The 22,380-nt window shown below is 44.3% G+C and overlaps 1 protein-coding gene across 4 annotated transcripts in view; it reads right to left on the reverse strand.

Annotated features, from left to right (window-relative positions):
• LOC122564417 (uncharacterized) overlaps window positions 1–22,380 on the reverse strand; it is an 84,549-nt gene that overhangs the window by 15,087 nt on the left and 47,082 nt on the right. For 3 of the 4 annotated variants that reach the window (XM_087978447.1, XM_043719253.2, XM_087978449.1), the window contains 3 exons: window positions 20,367–20,397; window positions 17,817–17,911; window positions 2,972–2,996 (listed from right to left, as the gene is read on the reverse strand). In XM_087978447.1, the coding sequence (XP_087834573.1) occupies window positions 2,972–2,996; window positions 17,817–17,911; window positions 20,367–20,397 (151 nt within the window). Of the gene's footprint in view, window positions 1–2,971; window positions 2,997–4,158; window positions 4,688–17,816; window positions 17,912–20,366; window positions 20,398–22,380 lie in introns of those variants that run through there. The other variant, XM_087978448.1, reaches the window with a different exon arrangement.

Here is a 22,380-nt window from a genome sequence, read left to right on the forward strand (position 1 = left end):
TCCGATGGGCAGTTCTTTTACATCTGGAACTTCCCTAAAGTATCCTTTTAAAATTGGATAATTTGGAGGATTTCACTACATTCAAGCAAATAGGTACCCAGGAAAAGTTAGACAATTACCGACCAAGTCTAACTCCTGGATATCTATTAATTCCCAACCTACCACACAGCCTGTGCTATACCTTGTATCCCAGGGCCCAGATCTGACAACCTCCCTCTCCGCAGGGGCCCAAAAAACCCCTTTCCCCATGGTCCTTACACCTCCCTCACCCTTTGACAACAACCCCCTACAACTGTCCCTGATAACACCCTTCCCCGCAAGACCCAAAACCATTTACTTCCCAAGGCTGGAGTCAGCCCATCCCCCCAAGAACCATGGGACCCAACACCCTCCACATCCATTTGATCAGATCCCACCCATCCCCAACCCACTCTGAAGTGGGTTATTTGGTCCCTCCCCACTTTGTTGCCTTGAATCCTATGCACTTGGCACCTATCCCCTACCAAACTAGCACACTACCCAGCTCGCACTCTACCCTCCAGCCACATGGAAATCTTACCAACCCAGCATCCTAGTCACTGGACACTCTGGCACCTTAGTCTCATAGCACCCTCACCTCACACTGATGTGCTTAGCCCTTCAAAGGAGCTGTTGAAGTGACTGTGTGTGATGCTGGACATTTACATCACAGAATATGGCAAATGACGGTTATAAAAAAGGGAACCCGGTTTGACTTCTGCTGACCCTCCTGCACCATGAGGGGATCTGTCAGATTTAAAGATCCTCAGCATTTCTGAAGGAACCTTGATTTGAATGCCCTGTCACAAATGATGACCTTTTAGAATGAAACGGTAGACTACGGTAGTAGTGTGATTGTCCTCAGAAAGTCCAGCCTATTTTGTCCAGACTGGACACTACATTTTAGGAAGGCTATGAAGTCTGCATAATGTGTGGATAATGGATTTGTAGGGATGACTCCAGTGATAATAAAATTCATTCTGTGGATAACTGTCGATGTTCGTCTTAGAGATGAGATGTTTGAAAGGAGATTTGATAGAGCTGTTCAAAATCATGAAAATATCTGGACAGTGCAGATGGAGAGAAACTATTCCTGTTGGTGGAAGGAGAACAGGAGGACAGAGATTCAGCTGAATAACAAAAGAACACCAGGTGAAACACGGGTACAACATCTTTTCTAATGCACCGAGTGCTTACAATCCAGAATGCACAGCCTAAAAAAGCATATTAAAGAATTTCAAAATGGGAATTGGATAAGGAAACGAGGAGAAAACAGATCATTTTTCACAAAGGTTCCTTAGACAGCACCTTGCAGACCCATAATCGCTGTCATCTTGAATGACAAACCATAGGGACACCAGTTTCTTTGCACACCATACACCATTGTACCTCGGAAACATATTGTCATCCCCTCATTGTCTCTGCATCAAAATCCTGGAACTCCCTCCCCAGAATATTGTTGGTGTACCTACTCCAAATTGGTTACAGTGTTTTAAGAGGGCACCTCACCACCATGAAAGAGCAATTAGAACAGACAATAAATGCTAGCCCATCCAACGAAATCCAAGTCCTAGAATTAATAGTGTTAAAAATTACAAGCTGAAAAATGTGTTGCTGGAAAAGCGCAACAGGTCAGGCAGCATCCAAGGAGCAGGAGAATCGACGTTTCGGGCATAAGCCCTTCTTCAGGAATGAGGAGGGTGTGCCAATCAGGCTGAAATAAAAGGTAGGGAGGAGGGACATGGGGGAGGGGCGTTGGGAATGCGATGGGTGGAAGGAGGTTACGGTGAGGGTGATAGGCTGGAGAGGGGGTGGGGACGGAGAGGTCGAGAGGAAGATTGCAGGTCAAGAAGGTGGTGCTGAGTCCGAGGGTTGGGACTGAGATAAGGTGGGGGGAGGGGAAATGAGGAAGCTAGAGAAATCTGCATTCATCCCTTGTGGTTGGAGGGTTCCTAGGCAGACGATGAGGCGTTCTTCCTCCAGGCGTCATGTTGCCATGGTCTGGCGATGGAGGAGGCCAAGGACCTGCATGTCCTTGGCGGAGTGGGAGGGGGAGTTAAAGTGTTGAGCCACGGGGCGGTTGAGTTGGTTGGTGCGGGTGTCCCAGAGGTGTTCTTTGAAATGTTCCGCAAGTAGGCGGCCTGTCTCCCCAACGTAGAGGAGGCCACATCGGGTGCAGCGGATGCAGTAAATGATGTGTGTGGAGGTGCAGGTGAATTTGTAATGGATATGGAAGGATCCCTTGGGGCCTTGGAGGGAAGTGATGGGGGTGGTGTGGGCACATGTTTAGCATTTCTTGCGGTTGCAGGGCATTTCTAGGAACCCTCCAACCACAAGGGATGAATGCAGATTTCTCTAGCTTCCTCATTTCCCCTCCCCCCACCTTATCTCAGTCCCAACCCTCGGACTCAGCACCGCCTTCTTGACCTACAATCTTCTTCCCGACCTCTCCGCCCCCACCCCCTCTCCAGCCAATCACCTCACCTTAACCTCCTTCCACCTATCGCATTCCCAACGCCCGTCCCCCAAGTCCCTCCTCCCTACCTTTTATCTTAACCTGCTTGGCACACCCTTCTCATTCCTGAAGAAGGACTTATGCCCGAAACGTCGATTCTCCTGCTCCTTGGATGCTGCCTGACCTGCTGCACTTTTCCAGCAACACATTTTGAAGCTCTGATCTCCAGCATCTGCAGTCCTCACTTTCTCCTCCTTAAAAATTAGAAGGCAATGGGGAAAAGGTATGGGCATGGGACTCACTGAGTTGTTCTTGTAGAAAACAAGAAGTGACACAATGGGCCAAATAGCTTATTTGCACATTGATTCCAGCGTCAGTTATTGCTGGATTAAGTGATTCATCAGGTGCATCCCACAACAATTATTTGCAATTGCAATGTTTAATAGCCTATGTTTCAGATGTCCAAATGCATAAGCTAACCAACAAGTAAATACTCACTTCCGCCGAAAGCGCAGTTCTGTAGCTAAATTTCAAAAGAAATGCAAAATTAATTTCTAAAACAGAAAGCTAGATAAAAAGTTATGTACAGCTTGTTGAAGGTTTATATTTGAAAGATGCATGATATCTACAATTAAGACACATTTTCAATTGATGAGGGAGGGACAACAGCTGAAAACAACTTCTTCTAAGAATTCATATCCTGCAAAGTGGGCTGATCATTTTTTCCACTCTGAACTACACTAGACTATTCCCTCAGTCACGTGACTAGAGGAAGCAAACACTGTGACAGCAAAAGCATAAGGCTATCATACTGTAAATGGTAAATTAAAGCTAGACTCGGCCCAAAGGACAAAAGCAAGGCACATTAAACTGGACCTTTGTTGTTTTTTTAACAAGGCATATTTATTCAACTCTTTCCCTGGGACTTGCTGCTCAAAGGAATGTGAGCCCTGGCCTAAAGAGGGGTAGGAACGCATCTCTGAGGTTAGGTTGGTCCTGCATTATTCATCTGCGTCTGGTCTGAATGTGAACATCGCACAATACAATGACCTGGGAATGTTAACACTATCTACAAAGCCATTGGAGATAAACTCTGATCTGGATCTTTGTATGTATAGATTCCATGATAAGTAATCCCAACAATCAGATGATGAATCTTGAATTTGAACTACTAACATAATAAGGAATGTTGGTGCCAAGTTAGTAGATCATGAAAAGGATCGTCCAGTGTGCTAGATACATGACCTGAAGAGATTGTGTTATAGTTTATATAAATTAAACAGAGCAAGTAACTGAGCCTATGAACAGAAACAAGTAAAATTGAACCACAAACATGGTCTAAAGTCAACACTTCAAGAATTCTTTGGTGATTTTCTCTTATCTTATGATAACCCAAACCAAGGAAGAAGGAGAAAGGAGCATATGAGTGCAGTCACAAGAGTTATGTGTCACCTTGGAGTAATCTCCAAAAGCAGATCTATCCATAATCCAGCAAAAGGGCAGGCAACTAAGAATAGCTAAGAATAGTTCAATTACAGCTTTGGGAAATACGATGAGAATATATTTAGCAATCTTGATACTACTCAAAGTAAAGCAAATCGAATACTTCCAAAGGAGCTTTTGAAACACAGCCCAGAAAAGCAGGAGTTGGTTGAATATGGTGCTTATCAAAGGGCCTACCTTTGAGCCTACAAGGAGATATTAAAGTCAATTTACTGCTTGTGAGGAGTACATAAAGGAGGCTACAAAGGGACAAAGATCTATTAGGTGAGTGAACAAGGATCTGACAAATAGAGTATAACATGGAAAAATGTGAGAATTATAAATAATAATAAATAATAAAATAATAATGAATAATAATAGATTAACTTGTTAGCCAGGCTTCTGCACAGAGAGAACATGGTACCAGTCAGTGACATACTCTTGAAAATGAGTGGTTAAGCAGGAAGCTGCAGACAGACAGAAGTACCAGTTGTTGACAGGGGCTACGAATGTTCAATATAAAAAAACACCTGACACACAGGGGAAAGCAGCTTGTGAACTGAAAATGACCACAGTCCAGGTACTGCTTGGTACCAAATACATTCTGCAAAAAAAAAGTAAGAAAGATGAGATAATGAACTCGCCTTATTTGAACTAGAAACAATGAAGTAATGCTACATCGGTCCCTGGTCCAGAGCCAATAAGGCAATGACATGCAATAAGCAGATGAGTCTGAGCCAACAGGAAAAAGACACCATAAATCAAGAGAGAGAGAGACAAGGGAAAAGGATAAAAGAAGATCCGCAGGGTACGCAGGAAGTGAAAACTCTGGACACCACCCATTGCAGAGAGACAAGTAGGAGGCTGGAAGATCACAACAAACCAGGCAGCATTAGGAGGTGGAGAAGTTGACGTTTCAGGTATAACCCTTCTTTAGGGGACCCATCGCAGAAGCAGACACGGTGACATCAAGACGCAGAGCACCATTTGACTAGTGTCAGCCCTGGGTAACAGTATCTTTGATCGGGTATTAGCTTTTATATTCTGTGACTACTCAGGGAGTGTCAGAAGACTCTAGTGGGTATATAAATAGGTTCTAGTTCAGTTTGTAGGAGAATATATAAGCTTTAGCTTGTAATAAAACATATAAGAAATATATGCATTGTTTAATACATTAATGAAGGAACTTGTGAAGTTACGAGTATTGATTCTTCTCCCCTCAATACAAACTAGCAGCTGCAGCTGGTGATTGCCGGACTCAAACAGGCATCAACAGACATTTGGTGTTCCTGCAGAGTGGGTTTGAGCGTGAATCCCTCTGCTGAGTCAGCGGGGGACTTGAGTCAGACCGAACCAGAGCCTGAGGTTCGAGGACCATCTTCCTGCTGAGTCAGCAGGAGGCTCAGGTCAAACCGGAGCAGTAATGTGCACATAGAACAGGAGCTCGGGGTTAGAGGGGACAATTCTCTGCTGAGTCAGCAGGAGACCTGAGGCAGACCAGACAGGAGCCTGAGGTTAATTTGTAACTATTAGAGTATGACGAATCAAGAGGGAATGAACTGCTCTGATTGGACGGGACTCTTCCAGAAATACATCCTAGGGAAGTGACTGCCATATGGGGAGTATGCAGGTCACGGTAGGGACAAGGGAAAACCCACTGGGGAAACCCTCTGGAAAGGTGCCCAAGCACAGATTCCAGGTAAGAAATTAAAGACAGTCCAGAAGGCGGTAGCTATCAGACTGCCTGCTGGAGGAGTTGACAGAATACCGACAGCAGGCTAGGTTAGAGAGGGTAGAGAATAAGAGAGTTCGTGAGGAGATAGCTCACCTCAATGAGAAGTGCAGACTTGGTACATATGAATCAGTGTCAGATACAGTGCAAGAAACTGTTTAGGGAAAGGAGTAGGCGAGAGGGAGAAGTCCAAACAGCTAAAGTAAAAACGTAGTGATTTAAACGCAACAATGAATGTGATTCAGAGAGCAGCTCAGAAAAAAAAGTAGTGCTGCTAATCAAACTAAGTGTCCGAAAAAGATGGAAAGGCTGCAAGATCAGCTCACTGCACAGAGAGGCATAATATGTGCTTTTTACAGCTGAAATAGGTGAGGAAGGTGGCGAATGGGATGAAGGTTGGGACAGTTTAGTGGATGAAGTGGCTTGGTACAGCTATAATGATGGGGATCCCATACCAGAGGATCGTCCGCCAGTCTATGACCTAAGATCAAAGACCCCATCGACCCCAGTGGCCCCCTTCATAACCATCAGAACAAGTCAAGGGGAGGATGGTGAAGAAGTAATGAGAGTGATGTATTCCACCTCAGGTGTAGTACAGCAGTTGAGGGATATTGCCAAAGACATTGGGACATACGTATGTGGGGATGATCCTCGGGAGCTATTCCAAGCGCTCAATCAACAGAAAGAAATACATGGTTTAGATCATGCAGGGGAAATGAAATTAATGGTTATGGGCCGACACCCACATACATATTCTGCCTTACCTCAAGAGCAGGAAGTTGGAAGAGGCACAAATGAGGCTTTAAAAGAGCAGGTGTTGACTGTCATGAGCATTAACAGAGGGGACCCAGTGTAGGCGCTAACAAAATGCTATCAAAGGAAAGGTGAGCACCCCACAGCATTTGCAGAATGCCTTTGCATGGTGTTTCAGTGGGTATATGGTACAGCCTTGGACAGGAACAATCTTGAGGAAGAGGCTGGTAACCCATGGCTGAGAATGATGTTATCACATAGCGCTAAGGAGTCAAGAGGGCATTAGAACAGTTTGATCTAACTGCCAAAATGCACGTACTGAGGCCTGGATGATCAGGAAGGGCATGGGAAAAGGAAACAAAAAAATTACCCAGGGCCTCTGGGCGAAGGATGATGCCCATCATACATCGACAGCAACCTGGAGAAATGAAGAGTGGAGGGGTATGCTCAGAGCCTCCAACCTGACAGTGGGTAGAAGTAGAGGCAGAGGAAATGTCTCAGGAACAGGGAGAACTCAAAGCGGGGTGTACAAGTACTACAATTGTGCCAAGAGGGACATTTCGCGAGAGAATGCCCGAATTTGAGACGTGAGAATGCAGGCCAAGGTTGAAGGGGGTGCCAGAGCCTAGCCATGGTGGGCCCGAATAGACCAAACCCCCAACGTGATGTGACGGAGATACCACCGTCTTCGGGGATGCACTCTGAACTGCAAAGACGGTTGCAGACCTCTCCGTTATGGGTATGTGATGAGCGGTGGGATAAAGCAGGGAGACCCTTAGTGAATGGTAGGGTTGGAGACCGCCCTGTTATGTTCTTTTGGGACAGCAGGGAATCCAAATCACCGCCAATACTTACCCAGATCAATGATGCAGATTGGAAAAGTCAAAGTAAACAAAATAAAATCATTTTAAGTAGATTTATGGGACATTCACATGTGGGACATTTGAACATACCAATGGATGTGAGTGTGGGAGACATAATATTAAAATATTCATTGATCCTTACTAAATTACCTAGAAACAAGAACATATTCTATATGACCAAAGCAGGACTCTGTTATGTTCCCATTAGTTGGTGGAGAAGGACAGGATATGCATAGTCGGGGTACTGTAGGTAAAATCAGGGAAGATGAGTGATGAGTGATGACTCTGGAGTGCAATGAATCATTGTACAGCACTCACCAGTATTTGCCCAACATAAACATGACTGTGGGAGAATGGCCGGGAGTGTGGGTATACAGGGTCCAGACCCCAAGCCACAGAAGCAGTGCAAGCAGAAGAAGAGGTAGGGAAGGTAATACAGAGTCTGCTGCAACAAGGGATACTGAGACCAGTAGCTTCCACTAACAATTCGCCTGTTTGGCCAGTGAAGAAACTGGATGTTAGCTGGGGAATAACGGCCGACCACTGGGCATTGAAAAAGGCCACCTCATTAACAGCTCCCACCGTAGCAACTAGCCCAGAGGCAGTAGTTGAGCAAAATGATGGTACGCAGAGGTTCATGGTTTTGACATAAATAATGAGTTTTAGTCAATCCCACTTGAGAGAGAATGCCAACATAAATTTGTGTTGACTTTCTGAGGCCAGCAATATACATGGACTGCTCTACCACAGGGATTTCAAAATTCCCAGTCCATATTTCACCAAAGTCTAAGAGAAGGGTTAAAAGGGTTGTCAAAACCTGAACGTCTGGTGCAGCATGTAGATGACCTGCTTCTACAAACTGAAACTAAAGAGGAGCATTGTCAGCTGCTCATTGAGTTGCTGCAGCTGTTGTACAAGTTGGGTCTGAGAAAACGCAGATGATGAAGCAGGAAGTTACTTACCTGGGAATGATTCTGTCACTGGGAAAAAGAGACATTGACAAACAAAGGGTAGAGGCAGTCTGCAGACTCCCTGTCCCGCAGGACGTCAAAGGGTTACAGTCCTCCTGGGCTTGGTGGGATAGTGCAGGGACCACGTCGATGGATTCACTACAAAAGTGGCCCCGTTGATGGAGTTATTAAAAAGGAATGCAGCCTCAGGGTGGAAAACAGAACATACACAGGTCATAGCAGCTCCAAAGCAATCACAATGAAGACCCCAAATCCAACTGAACCATTTTCATTGGAGGTAGCCACCACAGACACCATCCTCTTGACATTTCTGTTACAGAAAATGCACAGGAAATTAATACTAATAGCATATGCCTGCTGCATGCTCTCACTGGTAACTGCTAGCAACCTTCTGGGCAGTGCAACATTTTACTTAGATAGTCGGGCTGAAGCCACTTACAATATTAACAGAACACACCCCCAGACAGCTACTACTAGATGGTAGGATTAAACAGGGTTCAGTTATTCAAAGTTTGTGAGAAGATTTGTAGCTCGGGTGCTCGTTGCTGTGGTTCTGTTCGCCGAGCTGGAAGTTTTTGTTGCAAACGTTTCGTCCCCTGTCTAGGTGACATCCTCAGTGCTTGGGAGCCTCCTGTGAAGCGCTTCTGTGGTGTTTCCTCCGGCATTTATAGTGGCCTGTCCCTGCCCCTTCCGGTTGTCAGTTTCAGCTGTCCGCTGTAGTGGCCGGTATATTGGGTCCAGGTCTATGTGTTTGTTGATGGAGTTTGTGGATGAGTGCCATGCTTCTAGGAATTCCCTGGCTGTTCTTTGTTTTGCTTGCCCTATAATGGTAGTGTTGTCCCAGTCAAATTCATGTTGCTTGTCGTCTGCGTGTGTGGCTACTAGGGATAGCTGGTCGTGTCGTTTCGTGGCTAGTTGATGCTCGTGGATGCGGATCGTTAGCTGTCTTCCTGTTTGTCCTATATAGTGTTTTGTGCAGTCCTTGCATGGGATTTTGTACACTACATTAGTTTTGCTCATGCTGGGTATCGGGTCCTTCGTTCTGGTGAGTTGTTGTCTGAGAGTGGCTGTTGGTTTGTGTGCTGTTATGAGTCCTAGGGGTCGCAGTAGTCTGGCTGTCATTTCAGAGATGTTCTTGATGTATGGTAGTGTGGCTAGTCCTTTGGGTTGCGGCATGTCCTCGTTCTGTTGTCTCTCCCTTAGGCATCTGTTGATGAAATTGCGAGGATATCCGTTTTTTGGCGAATACCTTGTATAGGTGTTCCTCTTCCTCTTTTTGCAGTTCTGGTGTGTTGTGGCCCTTTTGAATAGTGTCTTGATGCAACTTCGTTTGTGTGTATTGGGGTGGTTGCTTTCATAGCTTATAACAGCACACAAACCAACAGCCACTCTCAGACAACAACTCACCAAAACGAAGGACCCGATACCCAGCATGAGCAAAACTAACGTAGTGTACAAAATCCCATGCAAGGACTGCACAAAACACTATATAGGACAAACAGGAAGACAGCTAACGATCCGCATCCACGAACATCAACTAGCCACGAAACGACACGACCAGCTATCCCTAGTAGCCACACACGCAGACGACAAGCAACATGAATTTGACTGGGACAACACTACCATTATAGGGCAAGCGAAACAAAGAACAGCCAGGGAATTCCTAGAAGCTTGGCACTCATCCACAAACTCCATCAACAAACACATAGACATGGACCCAATATACCGGCCACTACAGCGGACAGCTGAAACTGACAACCGGAAGCGGCAGGGACAGGCCACTATAAATGCCGGAGGAAACACCACAGAAGCGCTTCACAGGAGGCTCCCAAGCACTGAGGATGTCACCTAGACAGGGGACGAAACGTTTGCAACAAAAACTTCCAGCTCGGCGAACAGAACCAAAACAGCAGGGTTCAGTTAGTCAGTATAGAATCACTACGTGGACACTGTTGCTACAGGAAAGGGATATCACTGTAAAAGGAGTAAACGCCACCACCATGTTAACAGACAACTTAGTACATCAGGGAGAAAAACACGAATGTCAATTGACGAAAGCAAATAGTCCCAAGGGTTAATTTGTATCAAAGCAAATGGGAGGGAGTAAGATGGAGCCTGAAAGCAGGGAGGCAAAGAAAAAGAGAAAGGAAGAACCCCACTTTGAATTTTTGTGGATGGTCCCTCAGCAGTACAGGAAGGAAAAAGAAAAATGGGGTGTGGGATATACATGGAGGATGAGAACAGACAGGAAAGATGTAGCATGGCTCTGAAGTTACCCAGAAGCATGAGCACGCAGGCAACAGAGTTAGCAGACATCACATATGTGGTTGGTCACCCAGAACACTTTCAGGTATATACTCTGACAGCATGTATGTCTGTAATAGCCCTCACAGAATATTGGCCCAATGGAAGGAGAGAGGTTTTGTTTCAGCGGATGGAAAGCCCCTTTCATCAGCTCCACTGTTTTGATACCTGTTTGAAGAAGCACAGGGGAAAGGATATGGGGTCACGAAGATAAAAGCTCATTCAAAACTGGTCTCCCGAAGGAAACAGGAAGGCTGATGAGCGAGCCAAATAAGGCGCTGTATGAGGGCAGGAATGGCGGCCACCAATTGAGGAAATCGGGGGCTGGAAAGAGAAACAAGTCGAGGTGATGGATTCAGAAGAGGAACAAAAGAAAGACGGAGAACTGAAAAATATTAATAGGAGCAGATTCAGACACATATAAAGCACACAAGGGGATTTATGTTCAGGACAGAGTGGTTTTATTTGAAGGAAAATTTGTGGTGTCTGAGGGAGAATGAAATGAATTAATCCACTGGTACGAAGGCTTAAGGGTCAGGGGTGGAGAATACCATGGATAAGATAAAGGAAATGTGCTGGTGGCCTGGAATGAAAGGTGACGTGGAACACAATGCTAAGAACTGTTTGATCTGTGCGCAGCATGACCCCAATAGCAGCATTAAGAAAGGGCCCTCTGACATATTAGACCAGTAGAATGGCCTTGGACTACAAATAGACTACGTAGGACCCCTACTCCCACACACCAGGAGGATACCAGTACATTTTGGTATAGTGGAAGCTTTTCCGACCACAGGTCGGGTGGAAGCTTTTCCGACCACAGCAAACCCAGCCAGGGATACTGCAAATATTTTGTTGGAACGGATATTCACTCGTTGCAGTAAAACCCGGGGCATAGAGTCAGACCAGGGAACACATTTCACGACCTAAGTAATGCAAGATGTAATGACCCATTTTGGGATCAGACAGAGATTCCACATATCTTATAGACCACAGTCTGGTGGAACTGTGGAAAGGATGAATCAGACACTGAAAACCATGACAGCAGCACAAGACAACCTAGCAGATTGTTCTGTCCTATGTGCTGATGATAATTAGGAATACTGTTGCTTCTTCCACAGGCTACACCTCTAATAATCTCATGACAAGAAGGGACATGAGAGAAATGGAGGAGTTTGGTAGGTTTGGACTTGTCTGAGCCTGAGGTAGACAGCATTATATCAGAAAAATGGGCACAACAGTTGGTGAAGGAGATAAATTATGTAGCAGCTCACCAACAGGGGAAGAAGAAATAGCAAAGGAAGGCATATTCCAACACAAAAGCCAGCCCGATAGAGTTGAAATCGGACAAAGCGTAACGATCAGAATACACCAGTCCAAAGTTCGCAAGTCCCTAAGAGCTAGTAGATAGAGCTAGCCTATCTGCATACAGGTATTGAGAGCACCAGATAAGAGTGGCTGGTATCACATCCATCAGTTAAAGCTAGTAGGAGAGAAACAGGGCAACCACCATTGGCATGTGATACTCAATGCTAAGGTTGCTCTGAGTTCCCAAGGTCAGGGGAATCAAGAGCAGGACCAACTGCAGATGCCCAAAGAGATAACTAAAAGACAGCCTGATATTGGCTGTCCACGAACAGAGGATAACCAACAAAAGCAACGACAAAAAAAGAAAAAGCACAGAGAAAGCAAACGGGTTAGACGAAACAGATGGCCAGAATCCGGAACAAAATGGGAACAGTGGATGGACGATTTGGCTTGGTTTATGGAGAACCTGGACTTAAAATAATATGGGAATAAGACAGTAAATAAGAGCAGAAACTACACTTATATGTTACTACACTAGAATAAGGGGATTTTGTTGCTATTGGATTGACCATGTTTTAGACTGCAGTTGAACAGGCTTCGGAGCTACCACAATGGGCGAACGTGCCTTGAGCAACGTCAACACTGGAAGACAATCCCGTGACCAGAAACACCTCTACTCCACAGTGCAAGGTAACCCAAACTAACAAAGGACATAAGAGGACTTCAGTTTGTATTACGGAGGAGTGGAGAGGTTGGCATGCGTGGGAATGACATTGAGTGTACCGGAAGGAACAGGAGTACAATTTTCATGTAACAGAATTCTGGAGGTGACATTGGTAGTAATCCCAAAAGGGCAAATCACTAGTCAATTTATGGGTCCATTCATTTAGCAGTCATCAGAAAATGATGGTCGAAGTAAAATTATGGTTCACTGGAACTGTACCAATGTCACAGACCAACCAAATAGGCCAGGATGCGTCACAGATGACCCTGGCCACAGTTAAATTTCTAAAGCCTTTATAGGATACAAAGAATTTGATAATTGATCACATAGCCAATACTTCTGAGAAGGCCCGTTAGGCCAAATTATGTGCTGTACAGGGGAACCTCAATTATCCGAACGTGATGGGCGGGCAGTATTTCATTTGGATAATTGATTATTCGGTTAATCGATTAAATGCCTTTCCTCAGGAGTTTTTAAAGTCTGCTCCCCGTTCAGGTGACTGCACCAGCACACAGTGCACAAGACCCCACCCCCAACACTGCCCCCACTGCCCGCCCCCAAAACCTGGCCGAACACCCCCGGCCCCCAACCCCATCCAACACCGCCCCTGCCTGCCCCCACCCCCCAAAATTGTCCAACCCCGCCCCCCCAACCCCATCCAACACCGCCCCCCCCGCCTGCCCCACCCCACCAGAATCATCCAACACCACCCCCACCCCCCAACCCCGTCCAACACCGCTCCCCCCCACCACCACCCCCGGCCTCCAACCCTGTCCAACATCCCTCCCCCCCCACCCCCGAACCCCGTCCAACACCGCCCACCCACCTGCTCCACCCCCCAAAATCATCCAACACCCCCCCCCCCCCCCCCCCGCCCCCCCAATTCCGTCCAACACCATCTCATGCTATTGTAATGGATATTGCTGAAAAAGGGGTGGATTTGTCCAAATGCCACCAAGGAGGGGGATCACGAGTCCTGTTTTGAAGAGATTACGAGACAGATTTACAGATTGTGGTTTCAGTATCTATGAAAACTGTTCATGATCCATTCTGCTTGTTAACAACCAGTCTTTTCTACAATATGTCCTTGTGGAGCAAACATATTACATAGCCACAGCAGCTATGAACTGCACCAAAGCTTAGAGACAATGCCCTCTGAAGGACATAACGTAGCCTTTAACAATGTAACTTCTGATCTGGTTATCAGTGAGCAAGTTCTGCCTCAGCCAGTAACCAAGATGGTGATAAGGAAACTTCCAATTGATACAGACCAAGAGGTCGGAGGTACGTTGCCATTGAATTACCACCCATTCTGCACTGGACTGCAGATTGGACATGTACAGTGGGAGGAGCAAAAGAGATACTCCATCAACGGACTAAACACACTAAAATAATTAGAAGTCAAGCGGAGAAAGCAAAGGAATTGCTGCGGGACCCAAGGTTGTGGGGTAGGTTTTGGAATTGGAGAACCAATGTTCAAATACATCCGTGGGTCAGAAATCTGTCACATGTAGTGATTCTATGTACATTAGTAACCGTCATACTCAATATATGTCACCTTAGAAGATGGAAAAATGAAATTGTGCGAAGATTTGACGTAGAGGAGATAATGAAATAGAAGGAACGTCATGGAACCAATGTGTCAATTAAGATAGATACATGTTTTTGATATACACTATTTTTTCTATATGCATGTTTTTATGTATTATATATACATGTACATTTTTATACATATTCTATTATAATGATATAACACTGTAGATGTGCTACACCCATTAGGAAACACTGACAATCCTGGGAGTGGTCCACAGAAAAAGACAGAAAACGATCCAAAGATAAATAGGAAGGGTTTAGAGAAATAAGGGCTGTCAAATGGAACTAGATTAATTCAGGATATCTGGTCAACATGGATGAGTTGGACTGAAGGATTTGTTTCCCTGCTACCTCACAGCGCCAGAGACCCGGGTTCAATTCCCGCCTCAGGCAACTGACTGTGTGGAGTTTGCACGTTCTCCCCATGTCTGCGTGGGTTTCCTCCGGGTGCTCCGGTTTCCTCCCACAGTCCAAAAATAAATGTGCAGGTTAGGTGAATTGGCCATGCTAAATTGCCCGTAGTGTTAGGTGAAGGGGTAAATGTAGGGGAATGGGTCTGGGTGGGTGCACTTCGGCGGTTCGGTGTGGACTTGTTGGGCCAAAGAGCCTGTTTCCACACTGTAAGTAATCTAATATCCATGACTCTAAGTATCTTTGGATCAAGAGGGTGGAGATGTTAGCCAGGCTGCTGCGCACAGAGAGAAAGGGGTACCAATCAGTGACATACTCCTGAAAATGAGATGTTAGCCCCATGAGGCTGCAGAGATACAGAGGGACCAGTTGCTGACAGTGGCTGGGAATGCTCAGTGTGAAAAAGACTGCTGACACACAAGGGAAAGCAGCTTGTGAACTGAGAATGAGCACAGTCCAGGTACTGCATGGTAATAACTACATTCTGCAAATAAAAGTAAGAAAGGTGAGGTAATGCAGAAGCCTTATTTGGACGAGGAGAATGAGGTAAAGCTACCTGGGTCCCTAGTCCAGAGCTAATAAGGTAAAGACGTACAATAAGTGGATGAGCCTGAGCCAACAGAAAAAAAGACACCATGCCTTGAGAGAGACAAAGGAACAAGATAAAAGACGACCCAGGGCGTGCAGGCAACAAAAACTCCAGAGACCACCCATCACAGAAGCAGACCCTACGTCAAGTATGTGGTGACTTCAAGAGAGACAGAGAGCAGCATCTGGCCAGCATCAGCCCAGGTTAACCGTATCCTGGATCAGGTATTAGGTTTTGTATCGTGTGACTACTCAGGGAGTGTCAGAAGACTTTAATGAGTGTATAAATAGGTTCTAGTTCAGTTTGTGAGAGAAGCTTCACTTTATAATAAAACATATAAGAAATATGTACATTGTTGAATATGTTAATAAAAGTAACTTGTGAAGTTATGCGAATTGACTCTTCTCTCTGTACAGCTGCAACCAGCAACTGCCAGATTCAAACAGGCATCAACAATAAATGGTGAAAGATTGCAGAGTTCTGAATTCCAGAGGGATCTGGGTATCCTCATGCATAAATTGGGAAAGATTAGTATGTAGGTAATTAGTAAAGATAATTGAAAATCACTTTCATTATGCATAAAATTGAATATAAAAATAAGGAGGTTACACTTTCTTTATTCAGGACATGGGTATGATAACACCCAGAGTACTGCGTTCAAAATTGGTCTCCATATTTAAGGAAGCATGTGAGCATATTAGAAACAGTTCAGAGAAGGTTTACTAGACTCATACCTGGACTGGACAGATTGTCTTATGAGGCAGGTTTGGACAGGCTAGGCTTGTATCCACTTGAGTTTAGAATAGTAAGAAGCTTGATTGAAACATAAAATCCTGAGGAGTCTTGATAGGGTGAATGTGGAAAGAAAAGAATGCTCCATCTTAAACTAGGGGTCACTGTTTAAAAATCTGGGGTCACCCATTTATGACAGAAATGAGGAGTATTTTTCTTGCAGAAGCTCATTAATCTTTGAAACTGTCTCTCTCTCTAAACTTTGATAGATTCTTGATAAGGGCTGAAAAAGCGCAGCAGTTCAAGCAGCATCCAAGGAGCAGGAGAATCAACGTTTCGGGGATAAGTCCTGCTTCAGATTCTTGATAAGCAAGGGGTGAAAGGTTACCGGGATAGGTGGCAAAGTGGAATAATAAGAACAAACATATTTTAACTGAATGGTGGAGCAAGCTTAAAGGAGCCTAGTTGTCTACATCTGTTCCTAATTTCCATGTTTATGTCTTTGGTAAACTTTACAAATAAGGTTTAGCAGTTTTTTGTTGTTCCCTAATATTAGCCTTGGAGTCTAAATAAAATTAGAGAAAACTGATCTATTCCAGATAACTAGACTAAGATTTCAGGGCAAGTGAGAGGGTGTGAAATTCTTCAGAGGTGTCGCTGAAGTAATCTACATAGAATAGGAGAAGGCCTAGGGAATTTCACATCAGTGTTCTTGCACTCTACAAGGAAGACTGTTTATTTTGAAACACAGAAGTTTGTGGGAAAGTAACTTATTCACCCTATTCTTCACGTTTCTCAATCAGGAATGTACTACAGATTCAGTTGCAAAAGGAGCCAAATTTCTTTGGTAACCTGTCTGAGTTTTAGCTGACAGACACGGTTGGGAGGTTGGCAAAGACAACTCTGAAAATGATCAGGGCCTAGTTATGCTGGGTCCCACAAATTAGCTGGGATATCAGTAGGCATCGTAAGGGATGTATTCTACACCCATTGCTCAACAACGCAAGTTGTGGATTTGGGACTCCCATGCCATAGGTTCTGCCTACAAAAGCCTGAAAGAGATTCAGTGCAAGTCTAAAAGCTGGATGCAAAAATGAGATGAGGCACACTGTCCTTCAGAAATACAAATGTGAGCCCCAATGTGCGGGGTGGAGAGGGGGTGGGGGGTTCATTGCAAGGTTAACAGCCAGAATATGAAAAAAAGGAACACTTAGTATTTGTTTTTAAGGTTTGAACATTTTCCTTAAATAAGCTCTAATGGAAGAATTGCTTAATATCCATGGAGTGAGGCTGGAAATTCCCACCCAATGGTGGCTGGGGGCTGGAGGTAATCGCAGTGCAGACAGACAGGCACCAGTAATGCATCTATGGTGGTATGGGTGCCCATTGGACCTATACTAATGTGATGCCCTCCAACTGCAACTTGCAACACCAGTTGGGTACTGAGGACATTTTCAAAAAATCCTTTCACTGGATGAGGACATCGCTGGCCAAGCCAGCATTTATTCCTATCCCTAATTGTCCACAGGGCAGTTAATAGTTAACCACATTGCTGTGGGTCTGGAGTCATATGTAGGCCAGACAAGGTTAAGGATGGCTGTTTCCTTCCCTAAGGGACATTAGTGAACCAGATGGGCTTTTCCAACAATCGACAATGGATTCACGGTCATCAATGGATTCTTATTTCCAGATCTTAGTGAGTTCAAATTATACCATTGTGGGATTCAAACCTGGGTCCACAGAACATTACCTGGGTGTCTGGATTAACTAATAGCACTATCCCATTGCCTCCCCTATGATAGTGGTGTAATCTGATAGCAATCCAATCATTTTCAGGGCTAATATGTTTAGATTCAACAGTACTTTTGAAATGATTCTACTTACTGTTCTTAGCTTCAATGAGCGCTAACCACGGTGGAAGTTCAAACACTGCAGCTTCAGTTTCAGTTAAATCTGATTTCAATGAGGCCGCTGTTGCGCTAGGAAGATGGCAAAACACACAGATTGATAATTTACCTGATAGAGTTATAAAGATGTACAGCATGGAAACAGACCCTTTGGTCCAACTCGTCCAGGCCAACCAGATATCCCAACCCAATCTAGTCCCACCTGTCAGCACTCAGCCCATAACCCTCCAAACCCTTCCTATTCATATACCCATCTAGATGCATTTTAAATGTTGCAATTATACCAGGCTCCATCACTTCCTCTGGCAGCTCATTCCGTACACGTACAACCCTCTGAATAAAAAAGTTGCCACTTAGGTCTCTTTTATATCTTTCCCCTCTCACCCTAAACCTATTCTCTCTAGTTCTGGACTCCCCCACCCCAGGGAAAAGACTTTGTCTGTTTATCCTATCCATGCCCCTCACGATTTTGTAAACCTCTACAAGTCACCCCTCAGCCTCTGACGCTCCAGGGAAACAGCCCCAGCCTATTAAACCTCTCCCTGTAGCTCAAATCCTCCAAACCTGGCAACAGCCTTGTCAATCTTTTCTGATCCCTTTCAAGTTTCACAACATCTTTCCAATAGGAAGGAGACCAGAGTTGCATGCAATATTCCAAAAGTGGCCTAACCAATGTCCTGTACAGTCGCAACATGACCTCCCAACTCCTGTACTCAATACTCTGACCAATAAAGGAAAGCATACCAAATGCCTTCCTCACTATCCGACTCTACTTTCAAGGAGTTATGAACCTGCACTTCAAGGTCTCTTTGTTCAGCAACACTCCCTAGGACCTTACATTAAGTGTATAATTCCTGCTACGATTTGCTTTCCCAAAATGCAGCACCTCGCATTTATCAAAATTAAACTCCATCTGTCACTTCTCAGCCCGTTGGCCCATCTGATCAAGATATCCCAAACAGTTCACTTCTCCTGCTTGCTAATATTCTTGGACAGCACACATTTCAGTAACTCTACCCATCTAAGGGCTGATTTTAGAGATGTGTGTTCCATCACATACCCTCACTGCTCAGCAAACAAACTGAATGCTGGAGAAACTCAGCAGGTCTGGCAGCATCTGTGGAGAGAGAAACAGTGAACATTTCGAGTCTGGTGTGACTCTCATTCCAGAGTCATGACAGATCAAAACGTTAACTGTTTCTCTCTCCAAATTTCAGAAACGCTTTATTCTGCTTTTCCATCTGCTTATTTTAGTAAGTGAAAAATTATAGAAGGCACACATGATTTCCTGATATGTGCTCTGGTCAGAAAGTCTCTTACTATGAGCATGATTTCCTAAAATTGTCCCTTTATCATATTAACATTTCCATGAACTGTGAGCTCTTCATATTTATTTATTTGATTTGATTACAAACATGGTTAGAGGAACAGCCAGTCATTCAGCTTTCAAGCTCACTTGTTTAATAAAGTGAGCTTGAATCCTTTTATGATCCATTCCAACAGAGTCAAGTGAAAGAAGATTGGGTATTGTCAGTACAAATGTAGAAGCAACATCTGTGTTTGCAGATTATGATGTTGCCAGAGGAGCAGCATGGAGAGAAGCAATAGAAGGGAATATCAGACAGCAAAGTTTTAAGGAAGGGTCACTGGACCCGAAACGTTAACTCTGATTTCTCTCCACAGATGCTGCCAGACCTGCGGAGTTTTTCCAGTATCCACAGTTCTTCTGTTTTTTTATTATTTTGGAAAGTCCATCAAACTTGTCCCATATAGTTACAATTCCTGATCCAATTAATTACCCACGAGATGTTGGGAAGCTTCCTGCAGTCTCATGTTGTAAGTGCTTGTTTCCTTTCATCTACTATCATTGGCTTCCTTCCCATGGATCCTGACTGATTAGAACATAACTAATAATGATTGCAGCAACCAATGAATCCCATGCATCCTATCATGACCAGTATCAGCCTTATTAAATGTCTGTCCAAATATGGGAACGTCATTTATTATATGCAAATTAAGAGATTGAGTTGAATACTGTGGTTCTTGCAATTTGTATTTTAGCAATGCTGGGCTGAAGAGGCCCAGGCATCCAATGAAATATGGGTCATAGAGCGGATTTAAAAGTTATAGGGCTAAACCTTTATAAAACTGGTCATAGTGAAAATGGGCTACACAGGCTCCAACGCCTGAAACATAGAACATAGAACAGAGAATGTTACAGTGCAGTACAGGTCCTTCGGCCCTCGATGTTGGTCTCACAAGAGATCAGAAGCCATCTCTAGCCAATCTCCATTACTCTCTGAGATAGAGTCTCCAGCAGATTCTGTAGAGTTGTGCAACACAAAATCCACAAGAAATCAGTCAAAGTTGACTCCTGAAGATTGAAGTTATACCTGGGGATTCTCCAGAAGCAGAACATTGTGGATCAAATTACTTTAAGAAAAGTTTTAGTTTCGTAAAACAAGAACAAGAAATTCAAAAACTGTTGACCAATATAGAACTTCAAAGACATCAAAAGAATTTTTACCTAAGCACTTGTGATGTTCTACGACATTGATCTAAGTAAAAAGAAATTAGAATTAGTACTGTTCTCCCTTCCAATGTGTTCAAATGAAAATAATGTTTTCACAGAGAAGATTTCTTTACACTGATTCTCTATGTAAGGCTAACATACCATTTGCTTTTCCATTTGCTTTCTACACCTAAATGTTAGCCTTCTGTAATTTGCGTACAGGTTTACCCAGATTCCTATAAACTCAAATCTTTCCGAGACTCTCGACATTTAAAAAAACCTGCTTCAGTACTTTCTTTGAAAATGGATAATGTCACAGCTCTCCACGTCACATTCCACCTGACCCTTCCTTATCTACCATTATATCATTGTCCGGTACCCTCATCAGCACAGAGACTTTCACCTCAATGGGAACATGGTTGCAATTAGATTTGACCAAGGTCCCAGACTTTTGGAAACCAAACACACACTGTTAATGGGAAAGTGGGAAGAGCTGCAAGAAACCTGCCGGAGACAGGAAGGACAGCATCTGGCAGAGATGCCAAAGGCCTTACACATCCTCACATGGACAATGGAGAGATCCACTCAAGCCACAAAATCGGCCATGTTTCCAGCATGTGAATGGGTGTCTTCTTTCATGGAGAGGTTGGCAACCACCATGGGGTTGCTGATCTAGCAGAGCGCTCAGTAGAAGTTGTGTTTGTCCTTGGCATCTGCTGTTGGAGCCACACTCTGAATCACCTCAGGAGCTTCTGATTTTTTTCTTCTTCATCCTCATTTGATGGTGTATGCAGCTCCTCCATCTCTTTGCTGGCAGTTTCATGCTGCTTTGCCCCTGAGATCGTGTAGTGCAGAAGACATCACAATGAATGGTGAGAATTTCTGTGGCATGTTTTGCAGTGCTCCACTTGTGGTGAGGTCAGCAGTCAACAATCCACACAACAGAACACAACATTCCGCAATCCAATCATTTACTTACTGTTGCCCTTCTAGACACATGAGAGATACTGTTCCTCTCCTCTGCTGGACTTTGTGAGTGTCACAAACCAGGTTTTCTGAGGGTACCTAGGAGCCAACCCCATAATTGTACAGGGGCACAATGTCTTGTGGCACTGAGAGTGACTGGGAATGTACAAGTCCTGTGAGCTCCCTTGGAAGCAAATACAACCTTGGATTTGTTTTCAGTGGTCACAGGCCATCTGCACATCGTGGAACCAAGTGTCCTTTCACTTGGGAAAATCCAGCCAAATTCAACGGGCTTTCTGGTTCTGTGGCTGTGGAGAATCTCACAAAGTCATCAATCCTTTTGATCAAGTCACTCTTGAACTCCTTTATGCATGATGAAGTATTCTGAAGAAGAGCCATATTTGGACTCAAAACATTAACCTTGTTTCTCTCCATTGTAGCTGCCAGACCTGCTGAGCATTTCTGTTCTATTGTGTTAGCTTTGCCACGATTGACCTTCACTGTGTCATCCAGCTCCTTCCCCCCTGACCTTTACAATCTTTCTGAGGACTGCCATGACCCACCCTTCCTTCCAAGGACTGTCATGCTCTGACCTGCCTGGACAGGGACACCACAGCTCAACACAACAGCTCTACCTCCATTCCCCTGGTCCAACAAAACTATCCATTCTATAAAAATAATACATCCACTATATCTATAGCTACCTCTTTTGAAACCTAAGGGTATAGACTGTTAGGACCAAGGAATTTGTTGACTTTAAGTTTGATCCTTCTCTTTATCAACATTAGTTTTTTGAGTTCCTCAGTTTGACTACACCCTTTATCCTTCAAACCTTGGATATTTTTGTCTTCTTACTATGGAGTCAAAAGTAAGGTGTTTGTTTCTGCTATTTCTTTATCCTCTACTATAATTTCTCCAGTCTCTGCCTCCAAGGGAGCCATGATTACTTGCACCAATCTATTTCTTCTGGCATATCTGTAGAAGTTTTCAAAGCCTGCTTTTGTATCTTGAACTACTTTACTCTTGTATACTATTTTTTCTCTCTTGACCATTATCTTGCTCA

The sequence above is a fragment of the Chiloscyllium plagiosum genome, unplaced genomic scaffold (assembly GCF_037043375.1).
Source record: "Chiloscyllium plagiosum isolate Xiang-an unplaced genomic scaffold, Cpla_swu_hap1 HiC_scaffold_34, whole genome shotgun sequence".
Taxonomy (NCBI): domain Eukaryota; kingdom Metazoa; phylum Chordata; class Chondrichthyes; order Orectolobiformes; family Hemiscylliidae; genus Chiloscyllium; species Chiloscyllium plagiosum.